Consider the following 27,326-nt stretch of genomic DNA (forward strand, 5'->3'; position numbering starts at 1 on the left):
ATCACCTTAGAAGCTCATCGCATTGCAAATCGGGCTCTAGTTCACGGTGGTTATACGTTTACGGGTTGAAGTATAACTACAACTCCCAGTTGGTGGTGATTATGCAATCATAGGTTGTTGTATAACTCGAGATATAGTTGATGATGGTTATGCAATCATGAGTTCAAGTTTCATGCTACTCGAAGATGATGCTTTATAAACCTCAACATAAGTTTAAGACCATAATCATAGGGAAAATCTAAGGGGCTTTCTAGTATAATCAACTTAGTCTTTTTCTCCATATCCACCAAAGCAGTATTCTTAACCTCATTCTTCAAAACTTATGACAGAGTTGAGAGTAATAGGACTTTCAAGGGGAGGAGTGATGGTGGAGAAAAGTTGAAAGTCCTTTTAGGCTGGCAACGATTGTTGTGGTTAAAGAACTCATTAATAACTACAACTGCTGCTACCTCGACTAGTGTTTTAGCTTCTCCCCACCACTACAATCACTCTTTTCTTGAAAGTCCCTTTGCATCCAACTCTATTATAGATTTCAGAAAATTACATTAAGGATACTGCTTTTGGTGGATATAGATAAAAAGAATAAGTTCATTATGCTACAAAGCCCCTTTGTTTTTCCCTAGGATTATGGTCTCAAACTTATGTATAGAGTTTATAAAGCATCCTCTTCTGGTATCATAAAACTTGAACTTGTGACCAAATAATCACTGTCAACTAGGAGCTTTAGTATATTTCAACCCGTGACCGTATAAGCATTGTGAACTAAGAGCTTGAGTTGCAATGGGATGAGCTTCGAAGGTGATGGTTCCATCCTGAAATGGTAGATGAAATGTGTGGGTCTCCGAATACTATTGCATCACCGTGAACTTAAATATACATTAAAACTATTACAATGTCAACCTCAAACACAATTAAATCTCTTTCTAAATTTTCAACGCCTAACAAAAAAAAATTCTAAAGATATTTTTCTCACTAAAATTGATCTATTTTCCTAAATATCTAAAAAATTATCTAAAACCTTAAATATTTTATAAAATTGAGATATACCTCAAATTTACCCACAAAAACATGTAAGATACTTATTTACAAAAACATAAAATATTAAGAGTTATTTCAATAAATGCAGTATATAAAAGAAATTATTTGCCAAAAAATTTAAAAAGAATAAAAAACCATACCTTGGCAAGTTGGTATAGAGTAATAGTATGTGACGTGAAATGAAGAAACGGCGCCGTGACAGTGGAGTAAGAAAAATAAGGCAACACGTGTCAGATGTAAATTGCCCCACTTTCCTCACTTAATTTTGTCGTGGACCGCACGCGTGACGACGATCGGTCAAATATCATACACAAAGAAAAAAAAGTACATCAAAGCTATGCTTTTTCTATTTATTACTCTTTGTTTATTATAAATTAATATATAAAAAATAAAATATAGAAAACGCAACCAATCCTTGTTGTCCACGTCATAAAGTTTACCACGTAGGTATTGTTCATTTTTCTACGCGCCTCTCTCCCTCCTCTTTTGAAAAAAATAACAAGAAAATCTTAATTATTATTTTCTCTTTAGCTCTATGTACTGCGTACTGTTTCGTGTTCTGTTAGCTTTGCTCTGTTTTTTCGACATTTCTTTATTAATTTTCTTTTTAGTAATTTTATTTATTGTATATTAATAAATAGAATGTATTGGTTTGAAGTTTAAAGCTGCAACGGAATCACACCTATATAGAAAGTGTGTGCGCAGGATAAGAGCATGCACACTCTTCCTAGTTTCAAGCAACTTACTTATTCATTTTCTTTTTGGTATTATAAAGAGAGGAAATAATTGAAAATTTACAAGTTTTAAGCTATGGGTTTTGTTAATTTTATGATGATGGAGTAGAGGGGAGGAATCAAAGTGATGATGAGGATGGTGGGGTTTCATTGAAAGGTCTTTATCTTTTGGGGGAGAGAGAGAGAGAGAGAGAGAGAGAGAGAGAGAGGCTACTCAAATGCTATGGTCGGCGTGCTTTGATACTGCTAACTGAAGGGGGAGGTGTTTTTTTTTTTTTGGTCATATCAAAAGGCCCACATAAGAAAAGATCTTTCTTTCCAGTGTTTGTTCCCTTTTCTTTGCAGGTTTTTGTTCCTTGATTTTGGACTTTGGTTCTGCTGTTGCCTGTTCTTGTTGTTGTTGAGGGTGAGAGAGGGGCTAAAAGGTTCTCTTTTCTGACCAATCGGGCCTTTTCTTTTTCCCTAGAGTTTCATCATATTCCTTTTTCCCTTTGCTAAATTGTCCATCTGTAAAAGATACAATACGTGATTTTGCTTGGGTGGGACTCAGACTCGGTGGAGCAATGGGAATGGGAATTTGTTTCTTCTCTTTTTGGAAGTCCAGGGTCTGTTTTTCTTTAGTTTTTCAAACGAAGATGTAAAGGTGGGGTCTTTGCGTTGAGTTCTTATGGTTGGTGGGTATGGTAAAGAGTCTAAAAAAGGAAGAATTGTTTTAGTAAGATGGGTTCTGTCGTTGAAGAGAAGATCAAACAAGGAGGTTTGGTTAATGTAGGTGCACAGTCCACTCTGCTTGAGGAAATGAAGCTATTGAAAGAAATGCAAGATCAATCTGGTTCGTCCTTTGTTGGTTTAGTTTTTTTCACAAATGTGTTCTTTCATCTTTTCCTTTCAGTTTTCATTCGATATCTCAAAGGTTCATGTTGCTAATAATTTGAAAGAACCATTGACGTTGCTTTCTTCAACATAGAAGCTTACAATGAGAGGAGTCATTAATACTGGGTATTAATGGCGATTCATTTAAGTCTACAAAAGCGTAATAGGTAATCTCTGTGAAAGCATGTGATGGATTTGTTTCCTGACTGATCTCAGGTACCCGTAAGGCTATAAATTCCGAGTTATGGCATGCCTGTGCTGGTCCACTTGTTTCCTTGCCTCAGGTGGGAAGTCTTGTGTATTACTTTCCTCAAGGACATAGCGAACAGGTTTGCATTTATTTCTCACACTTGATATTTGCCTTCTTATTCTCCCCCTTTTGACTTATCTCCCAGCCTTTCTTCTTTTTCTTGCATTTTTGCCTTGTTTATTTTGTAGCATTCTTTAGCACTAACATAATGAGACCTTAGACTGATGACTGCTAAACATTCAACTTTCACAACCTGCTTTACTTTCTCTTATGTTTGCGTATTTTTGGTGTTTTAATTCATTGCATGAAGATATTGCAGTGTATGAGTTGCATTTTGACATCTTTGACTGAAACTTGGCAGGAATTTGAGCCAATATATCACTTTGATAGCAGCCTAACCATTAGAGTGTGGTCTTATAATATCTGATAAAAAAACTGTACTAAAATCCCAAAAATACATTACAGCCTTTCAGTGAATTCTATTTTGTATTTAATGAAGAACCAAAGGACTAATGAGGGCTTTATTCTTTTGAGCAGGTAGCAGTGTCCACTAAAAGAATGGCGACTTCTCAAATTCCCAACTACCCAAATCTTCCATCTCAGTTAATGTGCCAAGTTCATAACGTTACATTACATGTGAGTCATTTTTATGCTCCTGCCATGTATATCCTTTCCAAAATAAACACTGATGTTTCTTCTTTGTAATCTTTGACAGGCAGACAGAGACACCGACGAAATATATGCCCAAATGAGTCTTCAACCAGTGAACTCTGTAAGCTTCTCTAGTTGAATAAATATACATCTCCAAACTGTTATGAATTTCCTATATATTCAAAAGTGATAAAAAGAAGAGAAAAATCCCTTTTTGACATTATAACAATGTGCAAGGTTCTCATTTATAAAATTTTGCTTTGATTAGGAAAAAGATGTGTTCCCTATACCAGACTTCGGATTGAAGCTGAGCAAGCATCCTAATGAATTTTTCTGCAAAACTTTGACTGCAAGTGATACAAGTACACACGGTGGTTTTTCAGTGCCACGTAGAGCAGCTGAGAAGCTCTTTCCTTCATTGGTAAGGTTCTAATTGGTTGATCAAAGCATTGCAAGTATGCATGATCATTCAGGGACATTACTATTCATATTACTGTTTTTTAGGATTATTCCATGCAACCTCCAACGCAAGAGCTTGTTGTGAGAGATTTGCATGATAACACCTGGACGTTTCGTCATATATACCGTGGTAAGTGTTCTTTTGTTTATTTACCTTCTGCTTCAATCATGGACTCTGTTTAAAAGGAAAACTGGCAAGATCGGTTTTTATTGCTAGTTCTCATTGTAAAGCAGAATTGTTATGTATAAAAATATATGTTAACGGTGGGAACATGACCTTGAGTATAATATATGTTGTTTTATACAGGGCAGCCGAAGCGACACCTTCTTACTACAGGGTGGAGTTTGTTTGTAGGATCAAAAAGACTTAGAGCTGGTGATTCCGTTCTCTTTATCAGGTATGCTATAGTCACATACTGGCATGTGTTTGGTGCAAGATATTTTTACCTGCCGAATTCATGATTATATCTTATTGTTGCAAGGGATGAGAAATCACAGTTATTGGTGGGTGTAAGGCGGGCTAATCGTCAACAAACCACATTGCCATCATCTGTTCTATCTGCTGATAGTATGCACATTGGTGTCCTTGCTGCCGCCGCTCATGCTGCTGCCAATAGAAGTCCATTCACAATTTTCTACAATCCAAGGTGTGCGAAAACATTCATATACCACCTCTTTCTCCTCTTGCGGTTCCTTTATCCATTTCGTGATAATGTTATCTCCTTTCTGCTTTTCGTAGAGCATGCCCTTCAGAATTTGTCATCCCTTTGCCTAGATACCGTAAATCTGTATATGGGTCTCAAGTCTCAGTCGGTATGAGGTTTGGAATGATGTTCGAAACGGAGGAGTCCGGGAAACGTAGGTAAGTTACTAAATTTTTCATCCCATCAACATTGCAGGGTCAAGGCAGTACTTATGATTGGCGAGTTTCATATTGTTTTTTGACATATGTAAGATGATATAATTGTTGTAAAGATTGTTCTGCTTGAGAAGAAAATTTCTGTTTTCTCTACTGTGATGTGTGTTTGAGGAGAATGACATATATCTTTTAATGTTTCTCAAATTTGTACAGATATATGGGTACAATAGTTGGTATTAGCGACTTGGATCCTCTAAGATGGCCTGGCTCAAAGTGGCGAAACCTTCAGGTTTGCCTTCTTCATCGAACTGACTATTGTTTGAGTAGTAGAGCTTTGGTTGCTGGTTGGTTTAAACATGGAACTTCTTGTTTTGTTCCTGGAACAGGTTGAATGGGATGAACCTGGATGTAATGATAAACAGAATAGGGTGAGCGCATGGGAAATCGAAACTCCTGAAAGCCTCTTTATTTTTCCTTCGTTAACTTCAAGTCTGAAGCGACCATTGTATCCTGGATTTTCAGGTAAGCTTCTGTGTGTGATTATTCAGTGGCGGGCAGCATTTTTAGATGCTTATGTTTGTGGCTGTTGTTTTCTATGCTCACAGGAGCAGAATCTGAATGGGGAAGCTTGATGAAAAGGCCCCTACTCCAGTTTCCTGAAAATGGAAATGGGAATCTTCCCTATTCAATGTCAAATTTATGTTCCGAACAATTGATGAAGATGATGTTGAAGCCTCAGCTTGTTAACCATCCTGGAATTTTTGCTTCCCCCTTACAACAAATCGCTGATGTAAAGATACCTCCACTAGAAGAAATGAAGAACTTGCAGTCTAAAAGCCACCCAAAACCCCAGGTTATCCAATCAGAAAATATGTTGATAGAGAACCAAAATCTTTCCCACCCAGTCCCTGACCATCCTGATCCCATAACTTCAAATATGTCCAAAATCAATGCTAATTGGAACCCACATCCTGCAAATATTCTAACACAAGCTGGGACTGGGAGCAGTAATGAAAAATTAAAGTTGGAATCAAAGCATTCAGCCGAGCAACTGACTTCGACATCGGAATGCAATGAGGAAAAATTGGTGGCAAGTACTGTAAACACAACTATGTCGAACCAACTTTCTTTCCCTACCCAGCCCCAGATCCCACTCCATGTGCAAAATAATCCCTGGTCGATTCAGTCACAATTGGATTCATCAGTCCTCCAAGCTCATCAAATGCTTGTATCCCAAGCTGATATTAGTACTTTAAACAGCTTTCTTCCTTTCTCAGACACCGATGAGTGGACGTCAAATCTTTCTTCTTGCCAACCTCTTTCTGGGGCGTACAAATCACCTGGTCCGATACCAATGGTTGGGTTACAGGACTCTTCAGCTGTCTTTCCAGTTGAAACTGATGATTCGTTAACTACGGTGGGTGAGGAAATATGGGATCCAAAGCTGAATAGTTGCAGAGTTTCATCCCAAGCAGACCAATTGGCTTCATTCACTCAGCAAGATCCATGCAGTCTTAATTCTGGTGGGGTAAGGGATTTGTCTGATGACAGCAACAATCAAAGTGGGATATATAGTAGCTGTCTTAACATTGATGTTAGCAATGGTTGCAGCACTGTGATTGATCCTTTTGTTTCCAGTGCCATTCTAGATGAGTTTTGCTCATTGAAAGATGCTGATTTTCAAAACCCTTCAGATTGTTTGGTCGGGAACTTTGGTTCTTGTCAGGATGTTCAGTCTCAGATTACCTCTGCTAGCCTTGCAGATTCTCAAGCTTTCTCTCGACAAGACTTGCCTGACAGCTCCGGTGGCAATATCGATTTTGATGACAGTGGTCTTCTGCAAAACAATTCCTGGAAGCAAACAGCTCCACGCGTTAGAACATATACAAAGGTATTATAATCTCAATTTAGATTCTTCTGGATATGAAAATTCTTGAGGCATCAAAGTAGAGTTATGCGCAGATTGCATAGTTATAACTCTAATTGGTTCCTTGCTGACAGGTTCAGAAGGCAGGATCTGTAGGAAGGTCGATTGATGTCACGAGTTTTAAGAATTATGATGAACTAATCTCTGCAATAGAATGCATGTTTGGACTCAAGGGTCTGCTGGATGATCCCAGAGGTTCAGGCTGGAAATTGGTGTATGTGGATTATGAGAATGATGTTCTTCTCGTTGGAGACGATCCTTGGGAGTAAGTTTATCTGCAACCTTTCTATATTCTTGGTTAGCAATATTGCGACGTTAGCATTCACCTTCTAATGGGTGTGGTTTGGTATCTCTGCAGGGAATTTGTCGGGTGTGTTCGTTGCATCCGAATTCTATCCCCTACAGAAGTACAACAGATGAGTGAAGAAGGAATGAAGCTTCTCAACAGTGCTGCCACAGTGCAAGGCATCAATGGCTCTAACTCAGATGGTTCCAATGCAAATGCTTAAAGAATCCACCAAGCTGAGTTATTATCGTGGTTCGGGATTTACCCAACAAAGCTCCATTGTTTATTTGGAGATTGAGAATGGCGGAGTTTGGCATTCAAGTAGTATCTCTGTAAGCCTTTGTAGAGATGGAAATGTGATGTACGGATATTAAATTACATTTTTCAGCAGGAAATGAACTTTCATCAAATAGTTGTACTAATCAGAACCTGAGCTATGGTGATGAGTGATGAGATATAATATTTATTTCCATTATATCCTTAAGATTGTAGGTAGCATATGGCATCAAAGACTTAAAACTGGAAGATTGAGATTCAAGCATACAGTTGGAATCATGAAATTCAAGCATTCAGATACAACTAAATATCATATAAATAGCATAAAAACAGCTTCAAAAATACAATATGAAAATTCCATTCCCCAATAGTTCTTTTCTTAATAATAACAAACATGAGCTAAAGTACTGAGATTTTACGGGGAAAAAGGATTTAGATTACAGAAGAGAGGCCATTGCAAGCCGGGAAAGGAAACAATTGCAGCTTTATTCCACTTTAGAATAAATGGATTTGCACAAATTGTGTGGATGAAGGTAGAAATCTGAACAAAAATTTCCAACATCCACCATTTTCCAGGAAATCTTGGGTCATCAGATTCTTACAGGCTTCTGTAGAACAGCAGATAGATAAACTTGAGGTTTTCCAGAGCCAGCAGCATCAGTTTTCTCTCCTACAACCCATTTCAGCTTCTTGTACCCAAATCTTTCTATCAAACGAGTTAGAGCTCTCTTCTTTTCATCATCAGAACAATAAAAATTATCTAACCAAAATAAGCCACCTGCCCTTAATATACGATCTAAATCAAACATCAAGAACTCCAATTTTTCTGGCTTACCTTCAACATCTAATCCACTTGTGGCATGAACCAAATCAAACACATTATCATAAAAAGGGAACCTATGGTCCAAGCTCAAAAATAAAGGGAAAAGGCCTCTTGCAGCAATGAATTCACTATGTGGTGCATCAACATTCAAGGTGTTAGTAATCACAGTCACATTCCTCTCAGCCATTCTAGCAGCAAAAGTCCCAGACCCACCTCCAATATCAAATCCAATTCTAATCCCACCACTCCCCAGAGCTAACACATCATCCATAACAAAATCATTCTTGCTTCTAGCCTTGACATATTTTTGAGTCTCATATCCGTTAGTCAAATTAAAGCAACCAACACAATCCCTACTCAATTTTTTACTATTCAAACAGTTGAAATTCTTGCAACCAAGACCACTCCAAGTAACGATCTTATCACTAACAGGTTTCCATAAAGAAACAGGTAAAGAAGTAAGACCTGGCTTAGGAACAGTCTTGGCAAAGCACCTCCTTCTCGGCAAAGGCTCACATCCCTTCAAGATTAGCTTTTGCGCAAGACTCCAATCATCAGGACAAGGTCCAGAAACCTTGTAACTCATGTATTGGGACAATAAATCAGCAGATTTCTCACAAGAATGTCCCACAGAAGCCACCATCTCAGTGATCCCAGTTCTGGAATCCTTCCCCAAAGGAAGCTGATGATGTTGCAAAAACAACTTGAGCTCAGCAGCAAGGTTGGGTCTTGAAAGATCAAGAGTGTCATAACCAAGGAGCTCTTTTTCCATTTGAGCAAGCTTCCTCTGAGAAGAATCGATCTCTTTTATAATCAAAGAGACATGTTGAGAGATCAGAGAGATGTTTCTGTGAGGATGGTGAAATAGGTTGTCTAAGTGTTGTTTTGGTGAAAACGTGAAGGCATATAAAGCAAAGAGATTGGTTGTAATAACTGAGAAAAGCATGAGAATGTTAACAGCTGAAGAACAAAGGGTTGCTCTCTTGAATCTAGCAGTTCCATCTCCAATTTTCAGTGAAACCGAACCCATATCTTGCCTTTGCTTTTCTTTTCCTACCTCTTTGCTTCTATGCTAGAGAGTGAAGCCTAAAGCAAGAGTTGGAAAATAAATAAAAATGGGTTTTTAAAATCTTTTTGCGACTTAGATTTGTGAACTGGAAACAAGTTGAGAATAAAAAAAAAAAAATCTCTTTTATTACCACCTGTGCAAGGAAATTATGCATTTAAGACTGAAACTCTGGGGAAAGCGAGTCTGTCGGTTGGCTTGGGTTTATTAGAAAGATCAAATCTATAAAGTAAGCTATATCAACGGCTCCTAATTAGTTAGTATAAGAAATTGATAATGTAGAGGTAATTTTTATCCGTACACGTGGCAGCATCAAGGCAAAGAAAACACACCACTAAAGCTACATAAAAATCAAATGGGCAATGGGCATCCTCGGTAGAGCTGGCAAACGTACCGATTTAGGTGGGTTTATTTAGGACTCAGAGTAGTTGGGGTTTGGGTTTTTTTTAAATTTGAAGCATGGATAGAGGTAGACGGGTTAGATAATTTTAAATTTTATAAGTTATAAATATTTAAATTTTAAATATAATAATTTATTTTACTTTTATATGCAACATAATTTAATTTGTTTTATAGAAAATATAAATTATATATATTTAATAAATTTATTTTATATAAAATAATTAAAGTGTTTATTATATGTAAAATTTATCATTTTATGGTATTATATGAATTAACGAAAATATCTTTTATTGTTCACTATTATATTATATCGACAATTGAATAATCTTTGATTTTTTTATTAAATTTATAAAGCTAACACTCATATTTTAAAATATTTATTTCAAATCTCAAATATATTATGTTAAACCCAAATTCAAATAATAAACTCATTATTGTCCAAACTCAAAATAAACTAATTATAGCCCAAAACTCAAGTCCAAAATAAAAAGAAATTAAATTCAATACCTAAACACAATTTAAAAAGTTAAAAGTCCAATTTAAAAAATAATTTATTAATTTTGTAATAATATTTTATGTAGTGGTAGTTATAATTATAAACGTGTATTTTAATGTATACTAAATTACATATAACTATTGGTGCTATATCTTTTATTATAATAATACTTAATATATCATTTTATTATATAATACTATATCACATACTATAATAGTAGAGTAGTACACAGTATATGAATCATTATCATATATTATTGTTTATTATACTGATTGAAATATGCTCTAAGTTTCTATACTTTTTCTACATTCGACTATATTGTATAATGTTATATCATATCATATAGTTTATAATATATTAATAGTTTATATATGCATCAATGATTAAAATTATAATATTATGTAATATTATATCTTTTATCATAATCTATAATATAATAATTATATATAATAGTACTACATTATATATTACTTATTATTAAATATTATAGTTCATTATTATAATAGTTGAAATATGCTCTAAGTCCCTATATTTTTCATACATTTAAAAGTTAATCCTTCTACTATTTTATATAATACTGTATCATATCATATTATTTCATATCATATATTAATAGTTTATATATACATCTATGATTAAACATTATAATATAATATAATATTATACCTTTTATTATAATCTATAGTATAATAATAGTTATATATATTAATATTTTTAGTAATAGTTAGGCCGATGGTTTCAAAAGTCAAGAGGGCCATTTTAAAAACTTTTCATTAGTATATATATTTATACATGTTTATAGTTAAATCAATAAATTAGCCTTCAATAATTTTAAAAAATATTATTATATATATTAAATTAAATTACTAATAAAAATAAAATTTATAATTTTGTTTATAATTTAATTGGATTGTCATGAAATTTAAGTCATAAACATGTAATTTTAAACTAATTTTATTTTAGCTTTCTTAACGTTTCACTCAAAATTTATTTATTTTTTCATTTAAACTTCAAGTTTCTTGCTCAATTCTTAGCAAAAATTCCAAATAAAAACTCTTTCCATTGAAGTTGAGGTTTGTAAATTTTTATTGTAAAATTTGTATTTTTTAATTGTAATTTTGTTGTTTTATTTGATTTCTAATTGTATTTTTATTTGTAGCATAATAAACTCATTATAAATAGGATTAGATTTCACAAATTTAAAGTAAAGATAAAGGAAGGAGACAACCATTCTCTTTAGCAAAATTGCAAGTGTATTTTTTTTAATAATGTTTTTAATTGTCAATTTTTATTTTCCATGACCCACTCAACTCAAGAAAATGACAAATAAGTTTAAATTTCATGACATATATTGTTTAATAATTTTAAAATTTTAAATAAAACTAAATAGAATATAAAACATTACGAGTTTGTATAAAAAAAAATTATGAATTGTTGGCTAAAAGCATTATTTCAAAGGGTATTTATTTGATGATTAATAATTTTAGCTTTATAAAGTAGTAGGTGTATATATTTAAATTATCCTACAAAACTTATAATGCTGTGGATGTGTATATATAGTAAGTTTGTATGTATACACACATACAAATATAAGGTTTTATATATTGCAAACTTGCGATGCAGTGGAGTTGCTATTATGTTTCTCATTGGAAGCAAAATAAGGCATATATATAAATTTAAACTAATATATATGGTTATAGGTTGTGTGAATTTATTGTTAATGGGAAAGAAAAAAAAGCTCTATTTTTTTTTTTGAAAAGAAAGATGTCGATACTATAAAAAATAGTATACCATCTAAATCTCCTAGGCTTGAGCATCAAAGTTGTACTCAATCTCTTCCTAAATCTCCGTCTGTTAACGTTAAAGAAGTTAACTATCCTCTTATAGAATAATATCTGGGGTTACGTCACCAGTGTGGAAATATCTAGTTAATCAATAAGATGAAGTTTAACGAGCTTATTTGAGAGTATGTACATATCAAATTCATCTCTCTAGCTATCTGTGGAAATATGCCTCGCATTTCGACCAAAACAACGAGTGATGTCGCAATGAGGGAAGACTCCTCATCCTGACGAGCAGCCAATTTCACGACGAGAAGAAGACTTTCATCATGGCGATGCGATCATTCTTCATCCCGACGACCAAATGCAATGTCACGATCTGGCGATGTATTCCTCAAGTTTATTCTCTCAGTTAAACTCTTTTTTAATTTCCTACTTAAACTTTGATTAATCTAGGGATATTATAGTCATAAAAGCTACGAATTTCAGCCTATTAATAGGCCATAGTTACTCTAGGTTTAGAATAACAAAAAAATTAAGATTGAGAGAATTTGTTCTTTGAGTTTGAAGGGATTTTTTCGGGGTTTCAGGTTTCTTTGTTTTGATTCACTCCATCTTTTGTACTCTTTTTTTATTTAGTAAAATGTCTTTTTGCTTGTGGTTTTTTATCCTCATTTGAGAAGTTTTTTCATGTAAAATTTGTGTTCAATCTTTTTAATTTTCTACTTTATTTACTTGTTCATTGCATACACGGGTTAATTCCCTATTGTTAGAGTATGCCCGAAGACCAATCATGAGATAATTGTAATCAAATACTCGTTTTACCTTGATTGTTAATATAAGGCAATGCTATTGTTATTTGAGTTCCTTTTTCTGTCTGTGTAAATAAACTGATTAATAATAAAGTCCTGAGAATAATATGATTATTCTTAAAAGGTCTTTAGTCAAGTATTATTGTGGGCTTGGACAATAATAATGCATTGAGACTAATGTGTAGTTGATTGATGATAAAGTGTTGTCATTGACATAAAAATGTCAAAATCAATACATGAGTATGTGTTAGAGAACAACATATTGGACTGACCCGCTGTGAGTATGTTTCTTGGATTATTATGTAATAGTCACAACATTACTCATAGTGATAACTATGTATATGATCCTCAGACTTGAGATCATCATTGTTCCAACATTGTAAGTCGTATTTTTTGATACAGTCAAACGTCTATTGAAACATTTTGTACTATAAAGATTGATGTTGGGTATGCCACAATCTATGTAGTGAGATATGATTGATCAAGACAGGGTTTGTCCCTTCTACATAATGGAAGCAATATCTTAGGCCACTTGATAGAGTGAAACTAGAAATGCATGGCCATACTCAAATAATTTGATATGAGATATCACACTTATTTGTTTATTGTAGTCTACTTGGAACATCAAGAAATATGATATTAGACTATACAAGTGTAACTATTCCATGACTTGTGTCCGATTTAAATATAAAGGATAAAAGAGTATAATACATGGAAAATTTATCACAGAAAGGTTATGTTGAATCATGACTTCTTGCAACTTTGGTAGCAATGATGCATTGCTAGATGCCACTCATTGCTTGTAATATTATAAATGTTCTAGAATTACTACTAACGTTAGAAATGCCTACGGGGTCACACTATAAGGATTTGATAGTCAGGGGTGTCGGAAAGTGCATTCCCGGGACTCTTTTCTTGTAAATTGGACTTAAAAATATTTACGAAGCTAGTTGTGTAGTTAATTAGGTATTGGTTAAGTGAATTTGTTTGAATTAAACGTAACTGGGTATAAGGACTAAATTATGTATAGGGTGAAAGTTGAATTATAGATTAAAAATAAATTAAAGGGCCAATTTAGTAATTATACCTATGTTATAATAATTAAAGTTAAAATATGGAATCTTAATAATTAAGTAAATGTATACATATTATAATAATAAATTAAAGTATAATAATAAAAGTTAGTATAATAAAAAAAAGTAAAGAAATAAAGAAAGATAAAGCCATACAAATTAGAAAGAAAAGAAAAAAAAGAAAAAGAAAGAAGAAAGGAGAAAGACACACGACCAAGGACTCCAAATTTTCAAAGTTTAATTAGTTAGTCAATTTAGTTCCTTTTCTTGTAATTTTTATGTTTTTGGAATTCCGGTACCTAGGGTTACTCGACCCATGTTGAAATTTTAGCAATTATTAAGTTTTTAAGTGTTGTCAATGTTGAATAATTTTAGTATTGGGGATTAAACTGATAGATTATTAAGTTAGAGATGGAAAATGATTAAATTGTAGAACAAATTGTAAAATTTAAGTATTAGGGACTAAATTGTGAAAAAAATGAAATTTAGGGATTTAAGTGAAAATAGGGAGTTAAATTTAGTTTAAAGTAGAATTTGTATGAAAATATAAAATTAAATGTGAAGAATAAAAATTAGTCTCGGTTTAGGGACTAAATTGGAATTTAGACAAATATTAAGTAAAAATTGAAATATTCAATATTCAATATGAAATTGAAATTTTATTGTATTGATGAATTTTAATTGTTTTAATTTCTTAACTAACGTCGTACCGGAATCCTCGACTAAAAAGGGGAAAGATAAAATCGACGTGGAATAGCTCGGAATTCACGTTTTGTATTTCTATAATCCAAACTTAGTTGTTAATTGTTATAATTCAATTTAATGTATATGGTAAGTGTTGATGTGAGTAATTGACAATTTGATAATTGATTGAAATGGATTGAATTGGTAGGTACATATTGAATGTATTGATTATTGAATTGAAATGAATATATGTGTTAATGTGAAAGTTGGATATTAATTATTATAGATTGAATTTAATTCATGTGTATATATGTGATTATATGAAAAATTAGTATTGGATATTGGTTATATTTGAAATGTGAAATTAAACCCTATTAACTTTATCGGGCTAAGTCAGATATAGATGGCATGTCATAGGATAGAAATAGTTCAGTGATTTCTTTAAGTCAATGAGGCACTGGGTGCCAATTTACTTTGGTTTAACTGATGAGACACTAGGTGTCAAATTTATATAGCGCTGGGCACATATTATTTCGGATTTATCCGATGAGGCACTAGGTGCCAAATTGGTGTGTTGGTTGGATCCGTGCATTCGTCTGAGCCCGAGTCATGTTAATAGGGGTAATTAAATAAAACGGTACTATGATTGATATTGGATGATATTGTATGTGAATTGAAGATGGGATAGTGATTTAAAACATGAAAATGAGATACATGAGTTATGTACTCATGAATTGGATATGGAATGGATAATGTTATTGTTTAAATGATATGTGGATCAAATTGTGAAAAGCTATTATATAGCAAGTGATGAGAATTGAGTATTGTATGAAATGATGTATTCATAACTTGAGTATTGAATGACTAATACCATTATACAAATAAATACGGTTTGATATGTAAATAACTATTTATATAGCAATTGTGTGAATTGGGACATTGTTTAACAAATGAAATATGATAGCATATGATAGTCATGATACTGGACATTAATATGTGCTTAAAATTCACTTGTGCATATTATATTATCTTGTCTTTAAATATTCGGATTATAGAAATACCACTGAGTTTTACTCAGCGTACAGTTTTGTTTTTTTTGTGTGCATATTAGGTACTTCAATTTTGATCGCTGATTCGGCATCCAACAACGATCCTGAACTCAAATGTGGTGATGTTTATCTTTTGTGTCAGCATGTACCTAGGATGTCTAAATGATAGTTATTTTGTGGATCGATTATAAATGTAATGTTGGTTAGGTATATACATATAAACATGTGTTTGTGATTATGGCATGGTAAATTGAATCAAATCTAGATATGTGCATGTGAATTTAAGTTAATGTTTTAGGTAGTTTTTAGTTAGGCCAAATTGATGAATTTTGACATGTTTATAATTTTAATTTGGTTGATGTTTTGATGATATAAATGTAGTACTAATGGGGGTACATTGGTTAGGCACCTAGGATGATTCTTTTGGCATGTTTTGAATGTGTTTGATTGTGTTTTGAACAGGTTAAACGAATGATTTTTGAGTTGTTTAATGTCCAAGCTTGTAGGAAATGGTAAATTTGTTGTTTAAGACACATTTTAGGTCCACTCAGCTAGACACACGGGTGTGTGACTTGGCCGTGTGAGACACACGACTAGCACACGAGAGTGTGAGGCCATTTCAAAAGGTACACGGCCTAGCACATGGGTGTGTGGTTGGGTTATGTGACCCAAGTCAGAGAGTTACACCAGCACAGACAAGGGCTGGGACACAGTTGTGTGTCCCTACTTCGAATACCCACACGGCCAGACACAAGGTGCGACTTGGCCGTGTGAGTCACATGGCCTGACCATACGGCCGTGTGAACCCTACAGTTAAATTTTTTTAACTTTTTCCAAAAATTTTCAAATGTTCCCGATTTAGTCTCAAATTGTTTCTAAAGTGTTTTAAACTCTCAAAGGCTTAATAAGGGACTCTGTGCATGTTAGTGATGAATCATTTTATTATTTTTGAAATGTTTGAAATGAATGATTAGATTATGATTACTTGGTAATGTCTCGAAACCCTATTTTGGCGACGGATACGGGTTAGGGGTGTTACACACACCCTATGGTTGAAGCGAATATAATCCAAACACAATTGGTCTTGTGTTTAGTTGTCACATGAATTAAATTAATGAATTAATTTAATTTGACAGTTAAATATTGAACACATTATATGTACAAACTTGTTGTACACAAATACAGAACATAGTTAAAATAAATACATGAATTTGATTCATATAAAAATATTAACTGAATATAGTTTACTAAATTATCAAAATAAATAATTATAATATTTTCAATCAAAGATTAAAACATGGAAGTTAATATACTTATGGAAAGGATATGATATTTTAATACTTTCCATATGTTTCTCTAAAGGGATAATTCCGTTTTTTATATGATATTAAATAAAAAGAATTGAATTTGTGATGTGTTACCAAGGAAAAAAATATTGAAAAGGGTTTAGCAGCCAATTTTGTTAATTCTCTTTGAGAGGTTCAAAGAGAGTTTGTTGTTCGTTCTTTGACTGAATGGACTACGTTGAGACCAAGACAGTTTTGTTACAGCTTAGGATCGACATTGCGCAAGGGGATCAAATAGAAAAAGGTATATCTTCAACCCTGTTTTAACCCAATTCCTTCATCGTACTTGGGTACATGGTTGATGATCGCCATTTTTTTTACTGCGTAACGGGACGTACAAGCGTTTTGATCTGCCACAATTCGTTGTGGTAAATTAAGGTCTTTCCATAACTTAACGAGCTTGTTTTATAGCATTTTTATGTGTTTTTTTATTTCGTTTTCACCTTTTTATTGCTTTGTGTTTAAATTATGTAAAATAAGTGTTTTTACGCAATTTTGTGTTATGTTATGTCTTAAAGGGCCACTATGGGCCTAACGATGATCTAACAACTCTATTTAGTTTGAAGGAGGGTTTAGAAGGCAAAGGACGACTGCAGCGTTGTGACATTGAGAAGTGGTGTCGGAACACCAGATTTCAAAGCCGAAGTACCTAAAAATTGAAGGTAGTTCGGCGACACCGATCCTGTGGTGTTGCGACACCGAGTGACAAACATGAATTTTAATTAAGGGTATTTTAATCCACACAATGTACCTTAGTTAGATTCTTTTTGGGCTGTTTACTAACCCTAATTATGTCTGAGCATAAACACTATAAATAGGCATGTTAAGTCTCATTTGGGGAGGCTTGGCCAAGTAAGCCGTTTTAGTATTTTTAATTTTTTAGTTTAGTTTTATTTTCTTTTCAGTTTAGTCCTTTTCATACTTTTGATAATGTTTTAACTTGTATTCAATTTTGATCCAAGGCTTTAATATATCATTTTTTTTCATTATTTAGTTGTTGATTCCAATTGCGATCGAGGTGATCTTCGAAACTATTAAAGGAGATTTCACTTCCGAGCTTTAATCGGTATTGAAAACCAATTTCTTTCTATACTCCTTACTTCTATTTAATTTGCTATTTTTCATGTTAAATATGAGTTTGGGAATGTTTGTATTTCAATCTATGAGTAGCTAATTTCCTTAGGGAGTTTAAGAACAGATGTGTGAATAATTAACAAATGAATGAGGGTTGAAATCAAGGTTAGTTGATTTAAATTATGTGCAATTAAACCTTAAGGAGTGGCGCCCTTAGAAAGTAATTTAGGATGAACGAGATCAAGAGATAAGTTTACTGAGTACCTTATAATTTATCCCGGTCAAGAAACTGAGGCCAAGAGGCAAGCGTGTATAGGTCAATTAGTTAATTAGTTAGAATCCGAGAGGTAATAACTAGTTAATTAATAGCTAACTCGATAAAACCCAAGTTTTAAAGTTAATTAGGATCACTGAAGTGTGTTAAGCTCCTGTTTGTTTTATTCGATTGTTAAATTGGTTGATTTTTCGTTTAAATAAATTCTAGGTTAATTAGATTAATTGATGTTTATTTGTAATATAATTCTAAATCAGTACTATTTAGACTTATTAGTGTAGAAAATTAATTTCAGTTTAATTCAACATCCCTTGGGTACGATCCTAAAAATAATTCCTGGAGTGTTTCGTTGTAACATTCTTCTATATTACAATTTAACTCGTATACTTGCGGACGTCGCTGTTTAATTAACTATCTATTTTGCAGCAGTATTTCCAGTCTAGGCATTCACACATCTAGCAGCAATCACATTCCAATAGTGGTGTCAGAGCTACTTGTACAATATGAATTCAGGATTAAAGTGATTGGTTGATGCGATTATATCAGATACATGTTATATGATTTGATTTACTCGATTTGTTTTATGTATATATAATGCGTGTAATCTGCTTAATAAACTATGTATGACTAATCTGTTAAACCTATGTGGTAATATGTTCCTTTCAATCACTGATAAATGTTAATAAATGATTTTGATGCCTATTGGGTCTTATATATTATTTGTTAAGTATTAATGAATCTGTCTTGGGGTAGTGTGGTTTTTATTATTCGAAGTTAATAATAAACTTGCTGGTAGCATTTGAAAAAGGAACAAAAAATTATTCCAGTAAGAAGCTTCATAGATCGAAATACTAAAAATATTCTGTTTTTGATAAAAATTGTCAAATAATGATTTTTTTCTACTGAGATCTAAGTGTAGTTTCTTATATTTTACCAGGGTCTACCACTACCCGGGCCACGATACCCTAGTAGGGGGTTTCCTCCCTTAACCCCTATGTGTAGGTGATATTAATTGTAGGGAAATTTTTGTTATTCACATAAAAAAAACGATTGAATAAATACATATCATATGTTGTATGCTATGATTGATTTGCACGGTGATTGGAAATGCACAGTTATAGCCCGATAACCCATTTGATTTATAATTTACACAGGTTGTAATATTATAAATACAACCTGAATGTCTTGCCTTTCTATTTTTCTCTTGTATTGCTCTTCTCGTTCTACTCCCTCATATGCAAAACGAGTTTCTATAATTGTAAATTGTACGAGTTGCTACGGGCTAGAGGAGATGAAGGTTGAGCTGCCTAAAGTGTAAAAGAAGCTTGGGAAACAACTTGCACCCTTAGGATTCCTTTCGGTTCTCCCATTGGCTTAGGAAGAACCACCTTAGTTTTATGGGCTATAACTATTGCGTTTATTTAATGCTATATATTATTCATGTACTTGATACAATGGATGATATGTTAGCATGCATATTATAGGAAATTGATAAGATCAATTAAATGACTAATTGGACTAGTGTTGACCATTAATGGTGAGATGAATTTTTTTTAAATACCCTTAATAAAATATTAAGTTAAGATTGCCTTCGAATATTTACCCTCGTTAAAGCCACGATCGATACAACGTGGGTTCTTCTAAAGTGAAGTGCTTGTATCTATCTTGGCCAAACGCCAAGAATAAGCAAGTGATATTTGTCAATTATAATATTGGTTAATGTAACACCCTTAATTCGTATCCATGCCGGAACAGGGTTACGGAGCGTTACTAGAGTTTTTCAGAACATTTATAGATAATTTAAGTCAAATTCTATTCATTTAACGAGATTATTCATAACGTCCCTTAAATGGACCATCAAGGCCCAAAACAAGTATTATAATCGAATCGGGACAAAATGGGAACTTAGAGAATTTTTCGCAAAATTTTTAAAAGTTTCCAAGATACAGGGCTCACACGCCCATGTGGTCTAAGGGACATTCTCGTGTGACCCTAGGATATGCCCGTGTTGCAGGCCGTGTTTAACCCCATGGAACTCTCTGACTTGTGCCACACGGCCGGCCACACGCCTGTGTGTTAGGTCGTGTAACACACACGGCGGAGACACACGCCCGTGCCTCTGCTCGTGTGCTCAATTTTGAGCATTCTGTTTCTGAAATTTAAGGTGCAAGGGACACACGGCCAGACCACACGCCCATGTGCTAAGCCATGTGTCATACATGGTCAAGACACATGCCCGTGTGTTTACCCGTGTGGACAAAATAAAACCATTTCTAGCTTTATTTCTCACCCAAAATCTTACCATAAACCTACACCAAAACTTGCATTCATAAACCAACCAATCCAAGCATTTTAATCAAGTTAATTCTACCATTTAACATGGTATATCGTTACATGCTTTCATGCTTTTAATCTTACCTTATTAAGCATAATTGTTTAACTTTTCTCAATCAATCAATAATAAACACTTATGTTATCACCATGAGATAATCTTAATATGTATATATATATTAATACATAATCATCACTAGCCATTCCAATGGCTAGATTACAATAACCATTTACATTTACATGGCAATATGACCAATTAACCTATACATGCCATTATAACCACAATTGTTTTACCATATGTACCGAAATGAGCTAATGGATAGTGTGAGTGATCTCTGTCGAGCTTCCAATCCAACGAGCTTCTTTTTTACTATAAAAAAAGGAAATAAAACTAAGTAAGCATATAATGCTTAGTAAGTTCGTATAACATGGTACTTAACTTACCATTCATTGTATTGCAAGATAAACATGTAACGCACATTCAATCAATTTGATCTCAAGCCCTACACATATCTTCATTGCCCTTGTTAGTCATATATTCCATAATAACATCAAGAAGCATATATAGGCTCAACCCAATTAGATTTCCGAATATATATACTTTCCATATCACGTATCCCTATAACACGTATAAATCATATCTTTATATTAAAAGTATATTTTCATAACAATTCATCTCGAGTTTAGATTATTCCATGTCAGAACTTTACTCCTCTAATTTGAAATATCAATGTCACGTACACTCAAGGTGTACAAATCTATAATCAAGGATGAACATACTCATCAAATAAATTCTATGTACAAATATCATCATCTCATGTCTCCATATATCAATTATCATGTATTACCATTTCATATTTTTCAGGCAGATATGTGTAATCGTTTCTTATTCATATCTTCTCATGTTTGGATTGTTACTCGGTGAATTTATTCGGAATATCGATGGATACACAAGTAGTGCACTCGAGGTGTACAAATCAAGATCTGTCAATTCATGTCCAACGGTACTCATAAGGTACTATATCGGAGAGTACACTCTCGAGCCACACATGTATACAACAGGATTACCAGTCTAGGCTAAATCCTGTCTCCAATATATATTTACTTAATAGAGCTTAGTCGGGATTACCAGTCCAGGCTAAATCCTTTTTATGATATATGCTCTAAAGAGCTTGATCTGGATTACCCGTCCGGGCCGAATCCAATCCATAACATATGCTCGAGAGGACTTATATCTGGATTACCAGTCCAAGCTAAATCCTTTTTGTAATGAGGTCAATAGGATTACTCGTCTGAGCTAAATCCCGTCAGCAACAAATGCAGGACCTCATTCAATAAAGGAAATCACACTTATCCATCGATTTTCATTTATTCAAACGGGTTTAATATTTTTCAGGCATTAAAAGACTTGTAATTATTTCGTACATCTATAACATTCATATAATTCAAATAAACACATTTCACATTTATTTCAAGTATAAAAGTAACATTTTTATCATTTATCATTTATCGAGCTTTGTCAGATATGTTTTCAATGTCATATGTATATATGATATTTATACAATTCACAAACACAACATTAAATTCAAGCATATAAATGTACACAATTTAGTTACATGAACTTACTTTGACAAATGTTCGTATACGTAAAATCTACTAATCCGACATTTTTCTATTTTCCTCGTTCTAACTCCAAATTTGGTCTATCTGGATCTATACGAGTAAATTTAACATCAATTTAATACAATTTAAACTCAATTCAGTCCAACTCACATCTTAGGTAAAATTACCATTTTGCCCCTAAACTTTTAATTAATGGTGATTTTGTCCCTAGGCTCGGAAAATGAAATTTATGCAATTTACTCCATATTCCAAGCCTAACCAAAAATTCAATATAAAATTTACAGCACATGTATTCTATAAAATTCAGAATTTTTCTTCAATTTTTAGAACTTTACATTTTAGTCCCTAAATCACGTTTTCATTAAAAACCACTCTGTAAAAGTTGTTTATCTATTAACAACCTTTCATATTCTACCGTAAATTTCAAATTTTCAGCATATTCATCCATGGCATAATTTCTATACTTTGATAACTTTTCAAATTGATCCCCCAAATAGATAGATTAAGCTATCTCGGTTTCAAAAATATAAAAATTACTAAACACAGGGCTTGAATACTTACCTAATTTGGCCAAGAAAGCTTGATTTCTCTTTCCTAGGGTTTCCCTGTAATATCTGAGGAAGAAGATGAGTAAAATGATTTTTATTTCTATTTAATTATTTATCATCTTTTAATTTTATCACTTTCCAATTTAGTCATTAGCCTTTTTCTAATTTTCCATGGATGAATCATCCAAAAATATCTACTAACTTTCCATTAGTGGTTTAATTCCATATAAGGACCTCAAGTTTTGAATTCCATAGCTATTTGATCCTTATAGCTACTAGAATTCGGCTTTTGCATTTTATGCGATTTGGTAATTTTCACAATTAAGCACATAATCGATAAAATTTCTTTACGAAATTTTCACACAACATTATTATCATATTATAGACCATCAAATAATATTAAAATAAATTTTATTTTTAGAATTGGATTTGTGGTCCCGAAATCACTGTTCCAATTTCTCTAAAAATGGGCTGTTACAGTTAATAACTTAACTAGGTTATTCTAATAGGATTAGAAACTTAGAGGAAAGAAATTTGAATAATCATAAGATGATTGGCATACGAGTTATCCGCCAAATGATGAGTTACATATGATATAATTAGCAAGTGTTGCTTACCTAAATACCGTAATCTTGAAGTAAAGTTAAAGCTAACTTAAGAGGAGGAGAAATATGACTCCTTACTCACTAGAAAAACTTTAGAGAAATGATTTTCCAAAATTAGTGAGGGTTATTAATTTTGATAAAATAGTGGGAGCTGTAACACCCCTTACACGTATTCGACACTGAAATAGGGTACGAGGCATTACCGGACGTAAACACAAGCAAACATACAAAAACCAAATGTAAATTTCCATCCAAATTTATAACTTTTCACATACATCCATTTCGTCTCTAAAATGAGTCTACGAGGCCCAAAACATACATTGTAAGTGGTTCGAGACTAAATCGATAACTTTGAAAACTTTTGGAAAACTTAGCAAATTTCTCATGGAAACAGGGCCACACGCCTGAGTAGGCCGAGGCACACGTCCATGTAGTAAGGAAGACACCCGTGTTCCTAGCCCATGTAACTCCCTGTTTATAACGTCATGAAAAAATTGAGGTCACACGGCCAAGGCACACGCCCGTGTCTCGAGGTCGTGTCCTTCACACGGCTGAGACACATGCCCGTGTCTCTGCCTATGTGCTCGATACTGAGCATTCTTTTTTACAACAATTTTGGTGCAGGGGACACACTGCCGGATCACACGCTCATGGGGTTGACCGTATGTCACATATAGCCTAGACACACCTCCTTTTGTCTATCCGTGTGGACAATAATAAGGCTATTTACCAAGCCGTTTGCCACCCTTATTCACAGGCACAAAACAATACATACTTAGACAACCAAAGCATCCACATTCATGGTTAAAACATATCAACTTTATATCTTTGTCTAACATATTCACTACATTTATTAGGCCTTAAATCAAACATACAAATTTGACATTCATTAGGCTTCATTTAACTACTTTTTAATTACCGAATTATACTCAAATTCCTCATCTTATCAATAGGTCACATTTCCAAAAATTACACAATCATGCCATAAATCACATTTCCAAACATTTCACATTCACCAAGCATACCATGATCATATCATCATAGACATTTACGCATATATGAATATACTTAGGCTTACAACCATGTTAGCCAGTATAAGCCAACTTAGATGGCCAAATAGAAAAACAAGCCTTTGACGATTACAAGCCATTACATTGGTGAAAATCATATAACGCATATAACAAAGTAGTTAAGTCTCTATACATGCCACAACTCAAAATACTTGAATTCATTAATACCCAAAATGATAGCTTGATAGTGTGATAAAATCTTCGATGATTTCCAACCCGAGCTAGCTTGACGGCACTATAAAACATGGGAAAGGAAAGGGGTAAGCTATATAGCTTAGTAAGTCCGTATGAAAATAACAAGCAACTCTTACCAATCATTTACCAAGTTTAATAATATAAGCAAAAGGTAATATAAATTGCTATAATCCTCACAATTATAAATTAACCAATCACATAGTTTACCCTATCAATTTGCAAACATAGTTTAACATGTTTTGACATTAGCCTAACAACTGTAATCTCTCCGTTAACACAGATATCCTTAATCATCCAATCATTTCAAACCTTATAATAAACATGCGCATTACTCATTAGTACTTATCTTTCAAGCATATATTTTAACGTCTTTCAATGTTTAAAACTTATTTCTCCTTATACTTCTATAATCATTTTAATAGGCATTTATGCCAATCTTTTCTTTTTTCTCATATCCGATAAGTCACATATTGTGTGAATAAAACATACTATGTCATAACTTAATTTTGGTCCGAAAACCAATTACACAATTGCCAACCGAATTTACCATGAGCTCATAATATCATGAAATCAATGCTTATAAACTTATGTACATACCTGTACAAATTTGTAACATAGTCACATACTTTGTCATACTCTTTGAATTACCCGTTAAACACTTGGAATACTATCGAATACACGGAAGGTCTTGTACGTAAGTGCCACATATGTAGCCAATGCTAACTCATATCTTATAACACATAGGGCTCACACATGAGCTAATCACGGGCCTGCTCACACAAGCTGTCAGTCAAGACGTAACTATACGAGCTGCTCACACAAGCTGTCAGGTTCTGCAACACATGCCGGACTACCTAACCACCGGTAGAACGTACATGACTAGCACTCGGATTTACATAGATCACATAACACATGGAATCCTAGTGACATGGCACTTGTATCCTAATCTATTCCTAAGGTTCAAACGGGATTTCTCACTGTACCGAATCTCTATCGGTCATTTCCATAGTACCGTACTCAATAATATTCACATTTCATTTCAATTATATAGAATTTATAACGAATATAACAATTAAGAATTAATACATATATAGTTTAATGCTTATTAAACATATGAACTTACCTTGGCATAAAAATGGCGAAAAAGACCTAATCGTCAAATACTCGTTTTTCCCCCGTTCTAGTTCCGAACCTCATTGTTATTAATATATAATATCACATTTAAATTATTTAATAATTATACTATTCAAATCATCAAAAAATCACATTATGGAAAAAATTGTATTTTTGCCCCTAAAGTTTCATATTTTTACATTTTAGTCTCTAGGCTCGTAAAATGAAATGTATTCAATTTCTTCAATATCCATGCCTAGCTGAACCTTATACATGCTTATAGCAGCCCACATTTTCCTTTTATTCACACATTTACACATATTTTCGTAACTTTTACAAACAAGTCCTTTTTGACATTTTTACCGAAAATCACTTAGCAAAAGTCATTTATCTAACATCTAACATGCATTTTCTACCATTAAACATCAAAATACATAAATATCCATCATGGGTAAAAATTTAAACTTTGATGATATCTAAAATTAGTGGTAAAAATAGATAGATTAGGTTACGAGGATCTTAAAAACATAAAAATCGTTAAAAACAGGGCTAGAACAGACTTACAATCGAGCTTGGAAGCTTGAAGAACCCTAGCCATGGTTTCTTCATGGTAATTTTGGCCATAGCTTGAAGATGGAAAAAAAATTGGCTTTTAATTCATTTAATAACCAAATTACTAAAATGCCCTTCACTTAAAACTTTCAAATTTTATCTCGCCATGTCCATTTTTGTCCATACTAAATTATAATGGTCTAATTACCACATAAGGACCTCCAATTTAAATTTTCATAACAATTAGACACCTCTAGCATGTAGAACTAAACTTTTGCACTTTTTACAATTTAGTCTTTTAAACCAAATTGGATGCCCAATCGTCAATATTTTTGAACGAAATTTTCACAAAATAATTTTATAAAATTGTAAACCATAAAAATATAATAAAAATAATTTTTTTTGCGTCGGATATGTGGTCCCGAAACCATTGTTCTGACTAGACCCAGAATCGGGCTGTTACAAGAGCATTATTTAATGAAGTCCTTTAAATGATTATAATAAACTTGATAAATTTATTTATGAGCAAGTTTTATTATTGTAGATTTATTATGACGAACAGCTCAAACTCCTTATCATTGCGATCTGTCCTTGAGAAGGACAGGTTAAATGGTTTGAACTTCCTTGATATGCCGTTGAAGAATTAGTTCCTAATGAACCAAAAACTAATGCCTTTAGAGCTGACAAGAAAGCTTATCAGAAGCATCTTGATGACATGATAGACATAGGATGTCTAATGCTTGCCACTATGACTCCTAAGCTTCAAAAGCAGCATGAGGATATGGTTGCCTATGATATGATCCAACACTTTAAAGAATTATATGAGGGGAAAGCATGTCAAGAGAGGTATGAGACCTCTAAAGCTCTGTTCCAATGCAAAATGGTGGAGGGAACTCCTATGGGAACTTACATTCTCAAGATGATAAGCTATATTGAAAGCTTTGAAAAACTTAGATTCCCTTTAGGTGAGTAATTGGCCGCTGATTTTATCCTGCAATCGTTGTAGGATAGTTTAGCTAATATATCCTCAATTTCAACATGAATGAAATCATTAAG

At 33.2% G+C, this 27,326-nt stretch overlaps 2 protein-coding genes across 3 annotated transcripts; one reads left to right on the top strand and one right to left on the bottom strand.

Moving 5' to 3' along the window:
* The first annotated feature begins 1,599 nt into the window (after window positions 1-1,599).
* Window positions 1,600-7,552, top strand: LOC107918011 (auxin response factor 5). Of its 2 annotated transcripts, none has more exons than XM_041076621.1 (14): window positions 1,600-2,604; window positions 2,862-2,974; window positions 3,433-3,531; window positions 3,611-3,667; window positions 3,815-3,967; window positions 4,051-4,135; window positions 4,313-4,403; window positions 4,488-4,652; window positions 4,745-4,867; window positions 5,078-5,153; window positions 5,251-5,386; window positions 5,470-6,755; window positions 6,866-7,056; window positions 7,150-7,552. In XM_041076621.1, exons 1-14 carry the CDS (start codon window positions 2,493-2,495, stop codon window positions 7,298-7,300), a joined length of 2,838 nt encoding a protein of 945 aa, XP_040932555.1. In that variant the 5' UTR covers window positions 1,600-2,492; the 3' UTR covers window positions 7,301-7,552. The 2 variants fall into 2 exon arrangements, with proteins under 2 accessions (XP_040932555.1, XP_040932581.1); XM_041076647.1 differs by having other exon boundaries at window positions 5,473-6,755.
* A 99-nt stretch (window positions 7,553-7,651) lies between these two features.
* On the bottom strand, window positions 7,652-9,434 carry LOC107918012 (probable methyltransferase At1g29790). Its single transcript, XM_016847501.2, has one exon. It carries the CDS (start codon window positions 9,204-9,206, stop codon window positions 7,944-7,946), a length of 1,263 nt encoding a protein of 420 aa, XP_016702990.1. The 5' UTR covers window positions 9,207-9,434; the 3' UTR covers window positions 7,652-7,943.
* Window positions 9,435-27,326: the final 17,892 nt, after the last annotated feature.

The sequence above is a fragment of the Gossypium hirsutum genome, chromosome A01, assembly GCF_007990345.1.
Source record: "Gossypium hirsutum isolate 1008001.06 chromosome A01, Gossypium_hirsutum_v2.1, whole genome shotgun sequence".
In the NCBI taxonomy this organism is placed as follows: Eukaryota; Viridiplantae; Streptophyta; class Magnoliopsida; order Malvales; family Malvaceae; genus Gossypium; species Gossypium hirsutum.

Bases quoted from the DNA above. Each gene is read 5' to 3' on its own strand.
- LOC107918011 (XM_041076621.1), top strand. From the start codon at position 2,493: ATGGGTTCTGTCGTTGAAGAGAAGATCAAACAAGGAGGTTTGGTTAAT. The intron at 2,975-3,432 runs GTTTGCATTTAT...TCTTTTGAGCAG, and splicing joins CTCAAGGACATAGCGAACAG to GTAGCAGTGTCCACTAAAAG. The intron at 7,057-7,149 runs GTAAGTTTATCT...GTATCTCTGCAG, and splicing joins GTTGGAGACGATCCTTGGGA to GGAATTTGTCGGGTGTGTTC.
- LOC107918012 (XM_016847501.2), bottom strand. From the start codon at position 9,206: ATGGGTTCGGTTTCACTGAAAATTGGAGATGGAACTGCTAGATTCAAG.